This window comes from Saimiri boliviensis, chromosome 6, assembly GCF_048565385.1.
Source record: "Saimiri boliviensis isolate mSaiBol1 chromosome 6, mSaiBol1.pri, whole genome shotgun sequence".
Taxonomy (NCBI): domain Eukaryota; kingdom Metazoa; phylum Chordata; class Mammalia; order Primates; family Cebidae; genus Saimiri; species Saimiri boliviensis.
Window position 1 is genome coordinate 80,230,591 of NC_133454.1, and position 19,549 is coordinate 80,250,139.

General features: G+C 40.6%; 1 protein-coding gene across 1 annotated transcript; it reads right to left on the reverse strand.

Moving 5' to 3' along the window:
• Positions 1 to 1,988: 1,988 nt before the first annotated feature.
• Positions 1,989 to 19,169, reverse strand: LYVE1 (lymphatic vessel endothelial hyaluronan receptor 1). Its single transcript, XM_003919832.4, has 6 exons — positions 18,719 to 19,169; positions 14,742 to 14,913; positions 14,481 to 14,620; positions 4,693 to 4,992; positions 4,012 to 4,090; positions 1,989 to 3,480 (listed from the first exon to the last, which is right to left on the reverse strand). The coding sequence occupies exons 1-6, from the start codon at positions 18,813 to 18,815 to the stop codon at positions 3,294 to 3,296; spliced, it is 975 nt and encodes a 324-aa protein (XP_003919881.1). The 5' UTR covers positions 18,816 to 19,169; the 3' UTR covers positions 1,989 to 3,293.
• Positions 19,170 to 19,549: the final 380 nt, after the last annotated feature.

The following is a 19,549-nucleotide window of genomic DNA, read 5'->3' on the forward strand; positions in this document are numbered from 1 at the left end:
ATGAATAAAGGGTTTAGAGGAAGTTATTTTGGGTCCTTCGGAGCCTTACATTGTCTGACCTATGAGGTGGTTCAGGTAGGTCTTTGTTGAGGTTGGTGTCTATATCAATGAAGAGGCAGTTCTCAAAGCTCTTTAGTGGTTCTCTTTTTCTCTTGCCGTTGCCAACAGATTTAAGATAGATTCTGTGAAGTTGACACAGGAGTCCTAAATTGTTTTCCTTATTTCACCCCTGTTGTTTTTGGTAGGTGGCCGATTCCAAGCTTGCATATTGGAATGGTTTATATTTCTTTTTGTATTGTTATTATTTTTTTGAGACAGAGTCTCACTCTGTCACCCAGGCTGGAGTGCAGTGGTGCAACCTCAGCTCACTGCAACCTCCGCCTCCCGGGTTCAAGCAATGCTCTGCCTCAGCCTCCCAAGTTGCTGGGATTCGAGGTGCCCACCACCATGTCTGGCTAATTTTGAGATTTTTAGTAGAGATAGGGTTTCACCATTCTGGCCAGGCTGGTCTTGAACTCCAGGCTGGCCAGTGACCTTGTGATCCACCTGCCTCGGCCTCTCAAAGTGCTAGGATTACAGGCATGAGCCACCGGGTCTGACCGGAATCGTTTACATTTCTATATTGTCATTTCAAGAGAAGCATTGTAGTGTAGGGAAAGGAGCATGGGCTTCACGGTCACTCTGGCCTTTATCATTTAACTAGACCTGTGACCTCAGAAAGTGATGGAACTTCTCCAAACATCCAATTTTCTCATTAATAAAAATGGCAGTAATTATCCTTACCTCTCAGGGAAAGGGTAGAGATTAAATGGGGCAACATGCAAAATGACTGTCACTTAGTAGGTGCTCCATCAATCAGTCCTTCCCTCCCTCCCTCCTCTTTCTTCCTTCCTCCCTTCCTTTTTTCCTTTCTTCCTTCCTTCCTTTTCTTTCCTTCCTTCCTTCCTTGCATAATGATGGAAGTTACATCCTTAGCAGTATGTTTGCAGATGATATTTGGGCTACTGAGTGATTCCATGTGGCTGTGTGGGTTTTTCCTCCTCCCCACTTCCTCCTCCTTGATAGGGCACCAACCTGCTTAACAGGAGAAGATGGTAGCATTCTAATATGTAGTGTATGTCCACAAGATGGGAGCTATAGTATGGGAGATCTGATTTTTTTTCAGCTCACACACAGAGGGAAGACCACTACTTAGTTGCTTTCTCTCTCTTCTTCACGCCCTGAGAACTGGATGAAGCTGATAAAGCTTAAAGACTGACAAATCAGTTTCAAACTCATAGACCTACAGGGTCAGGCAGGTGATATACATGAGGGACATGGGGTGGGGGTAAATAAAAGGCAACAGCATTATGAAGTTCATAAGAAAGGGCACCTTTACTTTGGCATAAGTGTGCCATAGAGAGTCATGAGGACTGTGGTGAAACAGAAAAAGCAGACCCCATTGAAAGGGAACAGCCACTACTCGTATCGGATAATGATTGCTACCAGGGACCATGGGTTCCCTTTATTTCCAGATCTTTCCATTTTTAGAGGGAACCCAACAATGTAAACATGTGAAATCTCTTGATTTTTCATGCTTGGCAAAGAAACCAAATTTTAAGACTATACTCTGTGGGCCAACCGAAAAAGATTATACCAGCAGGTTGTGGTGTCTGGACTAAGGGAATCACGAAGCTGTGGAGTCACTGGTGCGGGGAAGAAGATAATTAGCAGTCTAAGCGGGAGGGAAAAAGAAAGCTGGAGAAACAGGGCTCTCAAAAGTGAGACAAATGAGCTATCCTGAATCCAGCTCCCTGGTGAACTCTGAAATGGATGGAAATGTAGAGCCAGCATCTCAAGTAAAGGACTATTTAATGTGTGTGTACTTGGCCAACTTAAAATAAGGCATTTGGAGCATGAATAGCCCTGTGTAATATGTGCAGTTTGGTTGACATATGCTTGTATTTTAACAACCAATGTTGTCACTTTTACTTTTGCAAACAATATGGTATGATCTGGTCCTCAGTTTAATTTTACACAAAAGATATAATACATCTGTGTAAATAAGAGAGCAAAGAAGTTTTCTAAATGCTTTAATTCTTTGTCACAAATATTTCTGCATCTCTCAGGCCCTTCTTGCTGGAAAAAAGAGAGCTAGTGATACATTTGTTAATGGCACTTTAAAAATGTGCTGTGGTATATAGAGGTAACAATGTACTTCTTAAGTATGTTAATAATAAATTAAGGTTATAATGGTTGCCATATTAGAGAAAGTGAATTAAGATTAATCTCAGCACAAATAAAAATTAGTTTGGAATTAGATAAGCTAGGGATATCAAAACTGAAAAAATACAGCTTCCCAGATAACATTCTACTATATGCAATTTTTTGATGACTAATATTCAATTACAAAGTGTAATACCTTGCACAGCACCTAACATATAGTAGCTATTCAGTAAATGTTTGTTGAATTTTATTACTTTTGAAACAAATTACTGATTTTCCTCAGTAAGAGGTCATTTCTGTAACTCAGATAAAAATAGAACTTTATAAGAGTATTTATTTTTGTTACTTATCAAAGTATATTTCCTAGAGAAAATATCAGCAGTGGTAGCGACTAGAAAAAGTGTGTGTGTTCTAAACAGTGATTCCAACTCGGTGTGTTCAGAGAATACTTCGACCCTGTCTGTGTTTACAGTCCCTGCTGACAGTGTGCTGTCGGTATCCTCAGTCTTGTTCTACTTACTTTTTTATTTTGGCTTTACAGGGATTAGGTCTCAAGTCATGAGAATCTCCGTGGCCTTCAGTTGCTAAATTTTTCTGTCATTCTTTTGCTCTTACCGGGCTCAGAAGGACATGTCAGGTGGAACACGTGTTTGTCTTTCAGAGCTGAAGAAAGATTCTGAGCTGTGGAATCGGCAGACGAAGCCTTGGTCTCAGTGACTGCTTGGCTTTCAACCCACCTAGCCTCAGGCAGCCCAGAGGTCTTTTTACCACTGGATACTGATGAGATGTTTTAGATCCTTGCGCTTTGCAAAAATCCTTTCTCCCATGGGATATTATCGGGACATAGGCTAGAAAGGCTGTGGGAAGTGTTGGAGGTAGGAGGATAGAATCCAGACAGGATTGCAGTAAGAAGAGCGTTCTCTTTGGTGTGCTCCATAGTCCAAAGGCAGTCCTGAGCTGATTCCAGGTAGGAACCAAGGGTGGACTTTCTTCTTTGGTTCTTTGGTCCTTTTTATTTCCCCAGCTGGGGCCAGGATAAGGTAATGAAAGAAACCGGCCTCAGGTGTGTCTCCTTATTTCCATCTCATCTAAACTTCAGCTTCCAGGTATCGCATAGTAGTTTTGCTTGGACTCTTGGGCTCTTCTGGGTTTTTATCAGTTTTCTTTGATTCTTCATTAGTGTTGCTATCATCAGCCTTCTCCTCTTTTACTACTTTGGTTTCAATCATTTCCTTCTGCTGATTCTTGTTTGTAAAAGGGAAGGCATTCATATACCTTGAGGCATAAACATGAAATTAAAGTGAGAGACTCTATGTAGCACACAAAACAATAGATAACACTTTTGTACTGTGCCATGGTATGTATTGGCACAGTACACTGGGTACCTTTTTTTCAGGGTGATGCTAACACACACATGCTCGAATACATTAACACATCACCAACTTAATGGATTCATTTAAATTGGACAATATGTTTGCAGGCCAGACTTTAGGCTGACCACATAACTCTTCTAACAGAAACAAAAAACCAAAAATCAAATAAAGCATATACATTTTCCCCAGATGTCAATGTTTTAAATTTCTTGGTTTTCAAAGGACAATCATTGAGTGATGGCTGGATGACATGCATGTGCTGAAATAGAAAAGACTGGGTGGAAGGGAGAGAGACGAGATGAGGGAGAAATTTACAGTGTAAGAGGACTGCTGTCTCCATTTTGATCAGCAAAATGCCAGTAGTGTCCCTGAAAAAGCACAGGATAGAAACGAGACAAAGATTACAAGACTAGCAGTGCACCAACAACCCTACCTTTTGACATAGCAATATCCGAGACCAGCTGCAGCACCAAAGAAGAGGAGAGCAAGCACCAGCAGAGCTGTGGGGACACCTGCAGGGAACAGAGACATGGCCTGTTGGTCCTTCACTTAAACATTGTATGTAATGCTTATTGAATGATCCAGGTGATGGAGACAGTAGATAGTGCAGGAGAAAAACCTTCTCAGTGGCCCTTTATGATGTTGGGCCCACACCAGCTTCTTTGCTTCATGCTTGTAGAATCCCTGGCCTTGCCTCTCATACTCTCTCAATTCTGTAAGTTGCAATATGACAGAGTTCATTTCTCCTCCATGGCCTTGAGATTTACTCTAGTCAACAAGCCTCCCTGAGAAAAAGATGACTAGAACAAAATCATAGGCATTTAGGGTATGTATTTTAAAAAGAACTTCTACATAGGAACAGATAGTGTTTTATTTTTAAACGTCTTGAATTTTCAACAGTGAAATTCTTTTATACTTATACTTTTAAGTTTAATCACTAAGGTTCTTTACAGCTCTCAGATTCTATGATTTTATGAAAGCTGAGTTTGTGTTAAGCTTTTATTCATATTTGACAGGTTCTGAGTGCCTCATCTAGAGACAGGCAGGATTCTATGAATTGCCTGTTATACATGAACATACATGCACATGTAACATAGACACAGAAACCATTTACCTCCAAACCCAACAGCTTCATTCTTGAATGCTGCTTTATTTTCAACAGATGGTTGAGCTTCTGTAGATATGGTGGTAGTGTCCATAAAGACTTCTGTGATGCAAATCAGTTTTTTTCTCCGCGGAATAGAAGTAGAAGCTGGAGCAGGAGTAGTAGTAAGGGCAGGTGTTGTAGTGTGAGGGGACGCCACTGAATAGGTACTGTCACTGGCAATAAATTCTGTTTGTGTTGCAGTTTGAGTGTTGAATATGGGATCTTTGGTGGTGATAATTTCTGGAGTGCATGAGTTAGTCCAAGTATCTGTTGGGAGAGGGAAAAACGAAATAAAAGTATTACAACAGTCTCCTAACTGTTCTTCCTGCCTCTAGTCTTACTATACCTCCAAACCCCTTGTACTGTAGCTGGAATGGTCTCTAAAATGCAAGTCTAGTCATATCACTTCCATCCTTAGATGCCTTCAGTGGGTGCCTCTGTTGTACAGACTACAAGGCCCTCTGTGATTTGGCCCTTGCTGACATGCCAGCCCCCTCTGCTCTCTTTCTCTCATTGCCCCTGCCATACTGAAATTCCTTAAATACTTAATTTCCTTGATATGCTTTCTGTTACATCCAAGCACCATGACGCTTTTTTTTTTTCTGATCTCATCCCTCAGGTCTCATTGCCTCTGCCATACTGAAATAACTTGAATACTCAAATTCCTTGATACACTTTCTCTTACATTCAAGTACTGTGATGCTTTCTTCACCTTTATGACTCTTTGCCTTTCTTTATTTGGCTTACTCTGACTCATCCCTCAGCACTCAGATTGACCCTCTCTTTCTCAGGCAGACTTGTTGACTCAATTGGGTCCCCAGGCGTATGTTATTGTACCTCCTTGTCACTGTTCTCACAACACTGTTCCCTACTGGACAGCAAGCTTCCTGGAAGTAGAAACCCTGTCTATCTTGGTCATTATGGTATGAGCACTGTGTGTGGCACATGGCACATGCTCAATAACTATTTGATCGATAAGGAAGGAGGGAAAAGGGAAAGGAAGTAGTAGATTGAAAGACCAAATATATGTATGTGATGTCACTTCAAGACAAAGATATGCTAAGACCTGATTTTTCTGAGCTCATTTAAGAAAGGTGAATAAAAAGGGGCCAGGAGAGGGATAAGGGTTTGTTTTCCAATCTGTTGTATGTGCTAGAGAGGAAACACTTGTTAAAGCATTTTAATCTGAGTTGACCATGGCAGTAAGTGTTTAAATAGGTATCTCATTAAACAATGTTATCAAACGCTTGTTTATACAGGAGGAAACTGAAGTTTAGAGAAATTGAATAACTTGCCCAACGTCACATAGCTAGTAAATGGCAGAGCCATGCAGTATATTATAATATAAATTTGCATCTATTTTAAGTCCATAATTACTTATGGCAGTAGGTAGCATCATCTGAAATGTCTGCCGTGAAGAAATCGTTATTTTGTTAAGTTGATTCATTTTTGAAAGTGAAAATAAATACCAATCCAAACAATGATACTATTGATAAAACATCTTGACCACATACGCTCTGTTTTTATACTATTCATTTTACTTTGAAAAGACCTCCATTCAAATACATATAATCCTTGACCTTATCGTCCCTGAACTCTAACTACCTTTCTCATTCTTAGCACATGCTAAGCTCTTCCCTCAGAAAAATGAACATTTTTTAGTATCAGAGAAAAAAACATACTGAGCTTCATATACTATATTGAGAACTGAAATTACAGAGAAAAATAAGCCATGGTTCCCACCTCTAGAAGAACAGAAGATGCACTTTGAGAAGGATAGGGGGACATCAGAGGAAATGGCTTGGGCAGAGTAAGGAGGATTAATGTGTTAATTTAACAAATACCTATGGAGCACTGACTCTGTGCCAGGCACAGTTCTAGGTGCTAGGAACATGGTGCCAACAGACAAAGTACCTTCCTTTAAGGGTCTTTCATGCTATTGAAAGGATACAGATAATAAAAAAGTAGTAATAAACAAATAAGCCAGAAATTTGAGAGGATGATAAATATTAAAAGGAAAATTAAGCAGGAGATGAATTAGACTGGTGAGGTGGATGACAAAGGACAGAGGGTGATAAGAGAAGGTCTCTTGGGGAGGTGATACTTAAGCTGAGTCTTGAATGATGAAAAGTAGCCAGTCATTGAAGATCTGGGACAGAAGCATTCAAATGAAAGAGAACAGAAAGTTCAGGAGCCCATTTGATGAATAAGAAGGCCAGGATGTCTGAAACAGAGGAGAACATCTAACGTAGAAGGAATACAATATCCCAGTCAATAGGAATAGCATGATATGAGAATCTAGCAGTTTTAATGTGTAGTTATGTTAGAAAAATGGCAAGGAGCACAGTGTGGCTGGAATGTAGGGTGTGTTGTGTGTGTAGGCTGGAATGTGTGTGTAAATGAAGACATGAAAGACTGCAAGCGCCGGGCGCGGTGGCTCAAGCCTGTAATCCCAGCACTTTGGGAGGCCGAGGCGGGTGGATCACGAGGTCGAGAGATCGAGACCATCTTGGTCAACATGGTGAAACCCCGTCTCTACTAAAAATACAAAAAATTAGCTGGGCATGGTGGCGTGTGCCTGTAATCCCAGCTACTCAGGAGGCTGAGGCAGGAGAATTGCCTGAACCCAGGAGGCGGAGGTTGCGGTGAGCCGAGATCGCGCCATTGCACTCCAGCCTGGGTAACAAGAGCGAAACTCTGTCTCAAAAAAAAAAAAAAAAAAAAAAAGAAAAGAAAGACTGCAAGCAAGAGATGAGACTGAGAAGATAGATTGGAGTCGGAATCAAGATTTAGAATTGCTATGTTAAATAACTTGAAATTTATTTTGTAGAAGAGGAAATTTTCAACTGGGTTCCACAAATCTCCAAAATTATATACAAAAATCCTCATATATATATCCACTTTTATGCAAAAGGCTTCACAATTTACATAATATTCTCAAATGAGACTCTGAAGCAGAGGGGTAAAATAATTATCAAAGGAAGTGTGTGGAGGATGAGATGCAGAGTGGAGAGGGTATAGTCCAGAAGCAAAGAAGGAGGTTATTGCAATTCCATCAAAATAGGAGAATTCACAAGTATCTGGAATCCTAAAACCTGGAGATCTAGGGAGAGGTGATCCTCAACCCTGGCTGCAGGTTAGAATCACCTGAGAAGCTTCTAAAAATTACTGATGTCCAGGACTCACCCAGGCCTTGTATATTAATGATGTGTGGTCATCATCCCACTGAAATGGGGATGATGCTAATGACTCTATATAGTTTAGCTCAAGATTTAAATCCTGGCTCTGCCCCTCATTGACTGTGACCACAGGCAAGGTACACTTTAAGCATCAATTGCTGCTCCTGACAGTAGAAATGATACACAGGTGTCATTTTAATGAGGATTAATGCCATAGTAAATGTCTAGGGGGCCAAGCATAGTGTCTGGGCATAATGATAAGATCTGCAAGAACTTGTTTCCTTGGCCTCTCTGTTCATACGTGTGCCCGAGATGAACAAAGTATGAAGGAGCACAAGCAATTGGTTGTCCCTAACTGGTCAAGAGTATAGTGTATCTCACCTGAAAGTGAGATGCTCTCTTTCCCCTTCAAACTACACATGATTTCTCTAGACTATGCTGAGTGCTCTGACAGATATTAAACACAAGGTGCAGTGGGAGTCCAAGGGGATAGATAGGGTTATGGAAATGCACCTGGAAAAGATGGCACTTGAGATATGAATAAAGAGTAGGAGTTGGCCAGGTGATGAAGAAGATGGGCATTGTGGCAGCAGGAACAGCACAACACAAGTGGTGCGTGCAGAGCATTAATAGCACTTTGATCCCCAGACCTCACAGTTAACAGCAATTTAAAAATAAAGTTAGGACTAGGAGTGGAGTTTGATTCCCTTATCTTACAAGGATAGCAACAAGAAAGACAATCAGGATAAGGTTTAGATCTAGGGTCAGGGTTACTCTGATCTTCAAATCTCACAAGATAGCAATAAAAAGTAAATTACAAAAACAAAGAAAATTAAGGTAAGGTCTGGATAAGCATTAGGATCAGGGTTAGGGAAACCTAATTCTCACCAACATGTCAATGGACACACACACACACATGCATACACACATTTTGGACCTCAGGCTTCTATCCTGATGATATATCTCCATAGATGTGAAATAATATATGTTCAAGGTTATATACCTTAGAATTACTTAGAATAGAAAAAGATTGGAAATAGCTCAAACTCCATTAATAGAGGACTGGTTGAATAAACTATAATACAGTCATCCAACAGAGTACTATGCAGCCATTAATAAAAGAGAAATGTCTATATGAACCAATATGGAGTAATTTCTAAGACTTGAGTGGAAACAGCTTTGTGCAAAGTGGTGTATACAGTATGCTAGTTTTTTGTAAGAAAGGGAAATAAGGCCACGTACAAACACACGCCTTTATATGCAAAGCAACACAGAGGGATAAACCAGAAATGAATGAAAATGGTGGGTGGAAATTGAAAGCCATGAGAGTAAGATTTCTTTGAATATACTTTTTTAAAAGTACATTTTGGACCACTGAACCTTGTAAATGTTTTAGTTATTCAAAAAAATAAAAATAGGACAAACATCAAACCCTAAAATGGACCACAAACAGAAGTAAATAAACCTAAGTTATTTCACAATGATAATATAACTACACAGAGTAGCACATTTTAAAGTCACTTTTACACACAATTCACTGACTGCACATTCATAGAGGAGTGTCTTCTAAGGACTAAAAGATATGCAAAGAAGTCTTAATTTTACTTAGTAGGTTTTTTATTAATAATGTTGGTTTTGTAATTTTGAAACTTGTAAGATAAGAAAATATATTAATATTATTTATTGTGAACTAATATTTTCATTATAAGAGAAAAGAGATACGAAGATAAAGTAAACTAACAAATAACTCAAATTGTTAAATTTGAGTTCGAACTATCAAGATAAACTCATGTAAGCAGGAGGCATCACACTACCGGACTTCAAACTATACTACAAGGCTACAGTAATCAAAACAGCATGGTACTGGTACCAAAACAGAGATATAGACCAATGGAACAGAACAGAGGCCTCAGAGGAAACACAACATATCTACAACCATCCGATCTTTGACAAACCTGACAAAAACAAGCAATGGGGAAAGGATTCCCTGTTTAATAAATGGTGTCGGGAAAACTGGCTAGCCATGTGCAGAAAGCAGAAACTGGACCCCTTCCTGACGCCTTACACTAAAATTAACTCCAGATGGATTAAAGACTTAAACATAAGACCTAATACCATAAAAACCCTAGAAGAAAATCTAGGCAAAACCATTCAGGACATAGGCATAGGCAAGGACTTCATGACCAAAACGCCAAAAGCATTGGTAACAAAAGCCAAAATAGGCAAATGGGACCTAATCAAACTCCACAGCTTCTTCACAGCAAAAGAAACAGTCATTAGAGTGAATCGGCAAACAACAGAAGGGGAAAAATTTTTTGCAGTCTACCCATCTGACAAGGGGCTGATATCCAGAATTTACGAAGAACTAAAACAGATCTACAAGAAAAAAACAAACAAGCCCATTCAAAAGTGGGCAAAGGATATGAACAGACACTTTACAAAAGAAGACATACATGAGGCCAACAAACATGAAAAAATGCTCATTATCATTGGTCATTAGAGAAATGCAAATCAAAACTACATTGAGATACCATCTCACACCAGTTAGAATGGCGATCATTAAAAAATCTGGAGACAACAGATGCTGGAGAGGGTGTGGAGAAATAGGAACACTTTTACACTGTTGGTGGGAGTGTAAATTAGTTCAACCATTGTGGAAGACAGTGTGGCGATTTCTCAATGACCTAAAAATAGAAATCCCACTTGACCCAGCGATCCCATTACTGGGTATATATCCAAAGGATTATAAATCATTCTACTATAAGGACACATGCACACAAATGTTCATTGCAGTACTGTTTACAATAGCAAAGACCTGGAACCAACCCAAATGCCCATCGATGATAGACTGGACAGGGAAAATGTGGTACATATACACCATGGAATATTACGCACCCATCAAAAACGATGAGTTCGTGTCCTTTATAGGGACATGTATGAACCTGGAAACCATCATTCTCAGCAAACTGACACAAGAACAGAAAATCAAACACCGCATGTTCTCACTCATAGGCGGGTGTTGAACAATGAGAACACATGGACATGGGGAGGGGAGCACTACACACTGGGGTCCACCGGGGGGAAATGGGAGAGGGACCGGGGGGGTGGGGAGGTGGGGAGAGATAGCATGGGGAGAAATGACAGATATAGCTGAGGGGAAGGAAGGCAGCAAATCACACTGCCATGTGTGTACCTATGCAACAATCTTGCATGTTCTTCACATGTATCCCAAAACCTAAAATGCAATAATAATAATAAAAAAAGGATAAACTCATGTACACAAAATTTTCTATCTGTCCACTGATAGGACTGAAAAGCAATGAAAACTTCAGGAGGAATGAGAACAACTTGTATCCAAATCTTGGTTTCTAATTAACATTCCCCTTTAAAAGGAACTAGGACTCCTTGGAGAAATAAGTAGCTGATTCCATGCCCAAGAGACAAAAAGTACAAAGTGAGCCTGGGACATGGTATTGTACCAGGAAACCAGGAATTACCTAAAAGCAAATGGGATAAAGGACACAAAAGTCAACTAGAAGGGGCTTCCACTTGCCAGATTCAGGACAACTGGCGCATCCAAAGAACAAAAGAATAATAATTGTAAAATGGATTATAAGACATTGAACACATTGAACAAGTAAAATGCATGTGCCCATGGTAGTGTAAGAAGGAGAGAAAAAGGATGTGTGTGTGTGTGTGTGTGTGTGTGTGTGTGTGTGTGTGTCAGAGAGAGAGAGAGAGAGATTCTTCATTATCAAAGATGCCAACTAATAAATTTCAAAGGAAGGATAGATTTAGAAAAATTACCATCTTCAGTCCCCCATGTAATAACTGATTCCAGGAAGAATCATCAATGACTGCATAAATGTCTAGGTAAAAAGTCATTGAAGATCAAGATATTTGCATGATGTCAAAATATCCCATTGTAGATTACCTACTAATTGCAAAGGGAAAGATATAGTGTTACAGTTTCATTAGCAAGATAGGGCAGTTGCCACTTTAATCAAATAATCAAAGTTAGCATAATTAATAGGGGGACATACTGATATTAAGTGCCTTTGTTGTGATGTGATCCAAAGTACATAATATCATCTATGAAGTACTTTTGCCAAAAATATTGAACATGAGCCTAATCAAGTCTCTAGACCTAACTTTCCATGTAAGAAATACACAGAAAATGTGGCACATATACACCATGGAATCCTATGCAGCCACCAAAAGAATGAGTTCATGTCCTTTGCAGGGACATGGATGATGCTGGAAATCATCATTCTCAAACTAACACGGGAACAGAAAACCAAACACCACATGTTCTCACTTACAAGTGGGAGTTGAACAATGAGAACACGCGGACACAAGGAGGGGATCGTCACACAGTGGGGCCTGTCGGGGGTTGGGGAGCAGGAGAAAGATAGCATTAGGAGAAATACCTAATGTAGATGATGGGTTGATGGGTGCAGAAAACCACCATGTCATTTGTATATCTATGTAACAAATCTGCACGTTCTGCACCTGTATCCCAGAACTTAAAGTATAATAAAAAATAAAAATAATCTCTGGAAAAACAAAAAGAAATACATGGGATGGGAGTACAAGTTAAATGAAACCACGAAGAAATAGACAAATCCAAGTCCTCTTTTTCTGGCTCTTTTCTGTTTAGTCAGAGGGCTGGGTATCATATCATCACATTGCCAACTGGCAGAATGACAGTTAAAAAGCAAAGTCATTTGATAGGCATGGGTTGGCTATGAGGTATGCAGGCATAGAGCTCACCAATTCCCCAGCCAATGATGATAGACCAAAGAGGCAGAGAAGCGAAGGGGGATGGCAAATAAAATGTTAGGAGAAGCCCTGTGTTCCAGTCTTGATTCTGCCAGTAACTGACTGTAGGACCTTGAACAAGCTAAACCCCTGTTCTGAACTGTAGTTGTTTCAACCACAAAATGAGGGTACTGGACAGAATTTCTCCATGGGCCTTTTCTGTGCCAAAGCCCTCTGGATCAGGGAACTACTTGGATCCTATATTGCCTTTCTGGGACAGTTTTTGCTAATACTGACTGGTGCACATTTATCTCTTGAATCTTAGAGATTGATTTTGAAATCTATCCTGTGTATGACCTCTCAGCCACCTAACCTTCAGAAGGTCAGATAGATGGGTATGTGTGAATATAATAATCAGACAGGGGTCCTTATGACAAACTAAGAACAAGTGAGTATTTAGGAAAAGAAAAACTTTCCAAGGACTACTTAGATGAAGCACTTGGGCTAAGGCAGCCAAGGTCTTCAAGCAAGGTTAGTGGGATGACTTCATGACCGTGAGCAAATCAGTGCTACCCTCCAGGCTTCAATCTTTTCCTTCATAAAATGGAGACTGGGTCTGGTTCTTAAAAATGTCAAATACAGGCTGGGTGCAGCGGCTCATGCCTGTAATCCCAGCACTTTGGGAGGCCGAGGTGGGTGGATCACCTGAGGTTGAGAATTCGAGACCAGCCTGACCAACGTGGAGAAACCCCATCTCTACTAAAAATACAAAAATTAGCTGGGCGTGCTGGTGTTTGCCTGTAATCCTAGCTACTCAGGAGGCTGAGGCAGGAGAATCACTTCAACCAGGGAGGTGGAGGTTGTGGTGAGCTGAGATTGTGCCATTGCACTCCAGCCTGGGCAACAAAAGTGAAACTCCATCTCAAAAACAAAAACAAAAACAAGTTGAATATGGCATCCGAATTTCCTCTCCTATAAAAGAATGTGGAACAATGGAAAGAGCATAGTTTCAGAGTTAGACCTGAGGCTGAAACTTTATAGTAATGAGACCTTAGACAAATGTGCTTACATCCTTTGAATTAGGTTTCTTTACCTGCAAAATGGGGATGATGAAGCATACCTCATAGACAGGTTGTCAAGGTTCAGTGAGATACCCTAGTACAGAAAGCCCTATGGATCTGTGAGTTCCATGTAGGCAGAATCAATCAACCTTGGATTGAAAATATTTGGGAAAAAAAAAAGAAAAAGAACAATACAACAATAAAAAAGCAAACAATACAGTGCGATGACTATTTATATAGCATCTACATTGTATTAGGTATCGTAAGTAGTTTAGGGATGATTCCAAGTATACAGGAAGATGTGTGTAGGTTATATGAAAATACTACCCCATTTTATATCAGGGACTTGGGCATCACTAGATTTTTGTATATGACGGGGTGCTGGAACCAATCCCCCACTGACACTGAGGGACGATTGTGCATCGTTTTGTCCATAATGGATGCATTACATACATCTGTACATTTGTTTCCTTCCCTTCTGCCTGCTTATCTTACAGGATGCAGGGATGGCCGCAGTGGTAACTGAGCCTCCTGAGCATCTTCTCCTGTGTTGCTATTCAGTCATATTTCTCCTAACTTTTTCTTCTGAGGGGCATATTGCCACCCCTAGCCTGGCCAAAAGACAGTTTGGGAGAATTAGATGACTGTGGCTGCAATTGCTTCTGCTGCTGCTCAGGGTAACCCTTCCCAGACAGGTCTCAGAGTGAGAGATACCCAGAGAATGCCACGTGGAAAGGCTGCAGGTCGGACTTACCAGATGAGTTGTAACAATAGGCTGCAAACTGTCGGCTCACTGGAACTTTCCAAATCAGGACACCCATCCCATTTTTCCCACACTTGGGGTTTGGGATAATCCTAGAGATGACCACGAATCCATCTCCAACCCAGCCATAGCTGTAAAAGAATATACACTAGTTGAACAGAAAAATGATTAGAAGGTATCATTTCTATTGCTAGACAAGAATACAGAGCCAAAAGAACTCCAGCAGTGACAGTGAAACTAGCTGTTTCTCACCTGCAAGTCTCAAAGCCAGCCTTCCAGGCTGTTTCAACCTGGTCCTTGCTGGCCGAAGTTAGTCCCAGCAGCCTACAGGCCTCCTTAGCTTCTGTGAAATTCAGCTGCGGGTTTGCCTTTTTGTTCACAAGGGTGATCCCCATAATTCTGCATGACACCTGGATGGAAAGCTCTGCAAAGGAATCACATAGGTCCTCAGTTTGCTGCTGTCTTTGTTCCCAGCCCTTAGGCTCTCCTTCCTAGCAGAGCACATCTTGAGGCAGCAGGAAGGTCTCTCTGGCTGGGACTGGGGTTTAGAAATAACAGGACACAGACAAGGCATTTTCCACAAGGACAGTCTGCTGGGCTAGATGAATACTTGTTCTTGTCCAAGCTTAAATCTCACCCCGCTGAAGTCTATCCCACCCTACTGCATTAAGACGTCCTGCTCACCACAGGGGGGCTTTGGCTACCAGTTGCTGGGGTGTAGTCTGAGGGATGTAGTTACTGCAAACCTTTCTGGAGTCTGTAAAATGAAGCATCTGAGACTTTAAGAAAGATAGAAATTCAGGACTCTAGTTAATAGAATAGTTGGCAATACTCCAAACCAATATGGTTTGGGGACACCACTATTTCTGAGACGGGCTGAACATGTCACACTTGGTTACAGCAGGATGTGAGTGCTCTCAGTTGCAGGTCTTCCCTGGCCATTAGGGGGCAGGCTTACTCAGAAGTTCCTGGAGGAGCTGGCAGTAAACCTTGAATGGCAGAAAAGCTAAATAAAGCAAGCAGAATTTTAGAGTCAGATTTGGGCTTAGATCTAGCATATGCCACTTGCTAGCTCTGTGACCTTAGCCTAGATACTTTATCCCTTTAATCTTCAGCTCTTTGAGCCTCCTTATTTATAAATTCAGAAAGTAACAGTGTCTACTGAACAGGGTAGTGAAAGTTAAATGAGTAAATGCTAATAAAAATGGTTAGCATAGTGCCTGCCACATGGTAGATGCTTAATAAATCATATATAACATTAACATTATTTTTAAAGCGTTTTAGTTTTGGTCTGCTAATGACTGATTACCCTGTAGAAGCTGAGGCAGTTGAATAGGTAAGATACGAATAATAACTCAAAAGTTAATGGATTTGGGGATTCTTCTGAACCCTTTTCTCTGGGTTCTGTGATGTATAGACTTGTATGAAATTGTCCAGTTGTACTGTATTCAAGCACATGATTCCTACTGAGCTTCACCCATGAACATCCTTAACAGGGCATTTAAATATCTCAAGTAATTGCTTGTACATAGCTCTGTGTATTGAATGTTTAGTCAAATGCTTTGAGCACTTTCTAGATTGATATCTAATGGAAGTTCCTTTTTGCAGACATAGAAGGAGCATTTCTAAGTCCTCCCTGTGAACCTTGCTGTGGTGGCAGATTAGGAGCACACATTTGATCGTGCCTGATTCTAAAACCTCAGTTCCTTTTTTTTCTTCTTCTTTCCCAAGAGCTGGATCTTGCTATGTTGCCCAGGCTGGTCATAAACTCCTGGGCTCAAGCAATCCTCCTACCTCAGCCTCCCTGAGTAGCTGAAACTACAGGTGTGCACCACTAAGGCCAAGTGAGAACCTCAGTTCTTTTTCTTTTCTTTTTTTGAGACAGAGTCTCGTTCTGTCACACAGGCTGGAGTGCAGTGGCATGATCTCAGCTCAGTGCAACCTCTGCCTTCCGAGTTCAAGCAACTCTCATGCCTTAGCCTCCTGAGTAGCTGGGAGTACAGACGAAAGACACCATGCCTGGCTGATTTTTGTATTTTTTTGTAGAGATGGGGTTTCACCATGTTGGCCAGGCTGGTCTCGAACTCCTGACCTCAGGTGATCCACTCTCCTCGGCCTCCCAAATTCCTAGGATTACAGGTGTGAGCCACAGCACCCAACCTGGCCCCCAGTTCTTAACTATGACACTGTTCTACCTTTCACAGTGCTATAAGGAAATGAACACACACACACACACACACACACACACACACACACACACACACACCCTGGGCTGAACTCTCTGAACACATCATTTACCCTGAAATTTGGCTCCTTTAGCTCATCAGGTTGCTGTTGCTCAAGTCTCTTATGGCTACTTCTTTGGGAATGGATTGCAGAGATTTATTTGTCACACTATCAAGTGGTCTTATTACCCTCTCATATGTAATTTGTACTCTAAATGCTATTATTTAGAGCAATGATAGACTTATTCTAGGTGAATAGACTTAGCTTTGAATATTTTTTCTATTGTTAACTGGCTGCTGGGACATCAGGCAAGTCAGCATTCTCATCTGAAAAATGGGGACAGATATGTCTACTTCACATGATTTTTATCAGAATTAAATTAGATAACTTGTACCTAGCAGAGGCAGGGCCCAGTAGGAAGTCAACAGCATTAGTCATTTTATGCTTTCCTATTTCATTTAGTGACCAAAAGAGGGAGCTGGAATCTAAGGGGTACTCTAGCAACTCCTTTCTTAAGATTTCTCAGGAAACAGCAAACATAGTAGAAACAGTATATGCTTAGGAATTAGATATAGGGATATGGTATCAGATAATAGCATATGCTTAGAAATCAGATCGAGCTGAATTCAAACCCAATATTTATTATGTACAGCCTGCATGACATTGGGCAAGTCACTTCACCTATAAACCGTCTTCTTGAGAGGATTAAATGAAGTTGTGTGTACACACATAGCTCTGGACTGCTATATAATTGGCCCTCAAAAATAGTTCCTATCCCCATTCACTTACCTTCATCAGCTACCTTATTCTGCAGGTATGGTTATCAGACTTTTGGTTGTTCCCAAAAAAGTAATTTCCTTAGGAATTTTTTTCCCTTGCTGAGGATGGTCTAGAGTGTTGATGGAGTCATTTTCAAAGAACAGTGTCCAATAGTTTGAATAATGACAGCATTGTGGGGAAAAATAGTCTCCCCAGAGGATTTGAAAGAGGACCAAACTTATTTAAAAGTAACAGTATTTTAAAAAACTAATCATATAACTCTGACCTCCCTTATAAAATTTAATGCAACAATATATAAATCAACTCTGAATGTCTGTTTCTAGCATATTTTCTATCTCAGGTCATCTTCCAGCATGGGAACACACATTTTCCTTTTAAAGTGCTCAGATTTTCATTTGCCCAGAGCTGCAATGAGTGATTTGTGGTTACAATTTTTTGCCTACAGTGTGGAATGAAGTTTTCACTTAGGCATCTCGAAAGCCCAGCAATCACTTTTAAGTCATTCCTTTAGTAGACAACTGACAGCTTAATTTTCAAACTTATATTTTTGCAGACTTTTTTTCAGTTAACTTACTATTTCCTGAATATTTTTTAAAACATTGTATTTCATTCATGGTATGATAAAACTAAAATTAAAATAATTATGCTAACACTCTCAAAAACATAAAAAATAGGCCAATTTTAGTGAAAGTTGCCCATTATTCCCAAGCTTAGGGATTGCTTTAAATCTTTTACAATCACAGTTTGCTTCTTCAATGAAATACTTTAAAAAATTATTACTTCTGGATGCAATGGCTCACGCCTGTAATTCCAGTACTTTGGTAGGCTGAGGCAGGAAGATCACTTGAAGCCAGGAGTTCAAGACCAGGCTGGGTAACAAAGCGAGATCCTGTTGCTACAAAAAAATTTAAGCACCACTCACACAAAAAAAGACTAAAAATCAAATTATTCCTCTTCAGTATTGTATTTCGAAATGTCCTCATTAAAAATATTCCATAACCGAAAATAAAAGTCGAGATGATACAAAGGTAAATGTCAATCATTTTTGTGAAGCTGGCAATACGGTGTAATATTTTTGGCAGAGCAATACCACCAGTTAGACCTGCTGTTGACATTGAGCGTCACCCTCATTCCCAGAAATCCATCATCGACAGCTTAGGAGGCTTAGGACATTTTGCAAGATCTTACTTTGCTTCAGTTTAGAAATCTGGTAAGAAACCTACCTTCTGTACGCAAAGAGCCTTGGACCAGGAGCTTCGGGGTCCAGATGGAAGCAAGAAGCAACAGCAGGCTGAAGCACCTGGCCATCGTGCCTACCATGCCTTCAGAGTCAGAGAAGCACCTCGGATGGCTACCGGTGGTATGAGAGGCAGATGCTCAATCACTAGTCTGGATGGAGGGTTCTGGAACTACGTTGCGGCTCACACTCACTGCTCCACTTCATAACTGAGACATCCGGATTTCCCTGCTTTCAGGCTTCTGACTTGTCAAGGTCACTGGGGGAAATGAGTGACGTCTCTTGAATGCCCAGGCTGTATTTTGTGGATGGCCCTCTGGAAAATGTAGCTAATGCTGACTCAGAAAGCACACAAATGAGGAAGGCAGATAGCACAGTGTGAACTGCTAAAGGTTCTCCCAATTCCCGTATTCTCTGCCATTCCCCCTCCCCCAGCAGCTCAGTTCTCACACCATTCACTGTTATTGCCTGTGGAGTCCATCATTTATGCACACCTAGAAATGTCTCTGTCCCTAAAGGAGACTGAGCATTGGTTGTGCCCCTTTTCCTCCCGCAATCAGCGATTTTTCCTCCCGGCTGCTTGGCCTTGTGATCTGCAGGGTATGAAGCTGAAGCTCATGAAAGTAAATGTCCATTTAAACACAGAGTCTAGAACCTTCATGCCTTCCTTTGAGTCTCCTTTATGCATTTGAAATCTCTACACCACTACAGGTGATTTTTCTTTCAAAGAAACTAGGCACATATAAACATTCGCATTTACATAACACACCTAGGAGGGCAATTAACAAAATTAAACATCTTACACTTTACACAAGGA

What these genes read in the sequence shown, in the direction of transcription:
- LYVE1 (XM_003919832.4), bottom strand. Translation starts at nt 18,815, where the DNA reads ATGGTAGGCACGATGGCCAGGTGCTTCAGCCTGCTGTTGCTTCTTGCT. An exon ending in CTATTGTTACAACTCATCTG is followed by an intron (nt 4,993 to 14,480) that starts GTAAGTCCGACC and finishes CTCTCCCAACAG; the next exon opens with ATACTTGGACTAACTCATGC. An exon ending in GGATATTGCTATGTCAAAAG is followed by an intron (nt 3,481 to 4,011) that starts GTAGGGTTGTTG and finishes TTATGCCTCAAG; the next exon opens with GTATATGAATGCCTTCCCTT.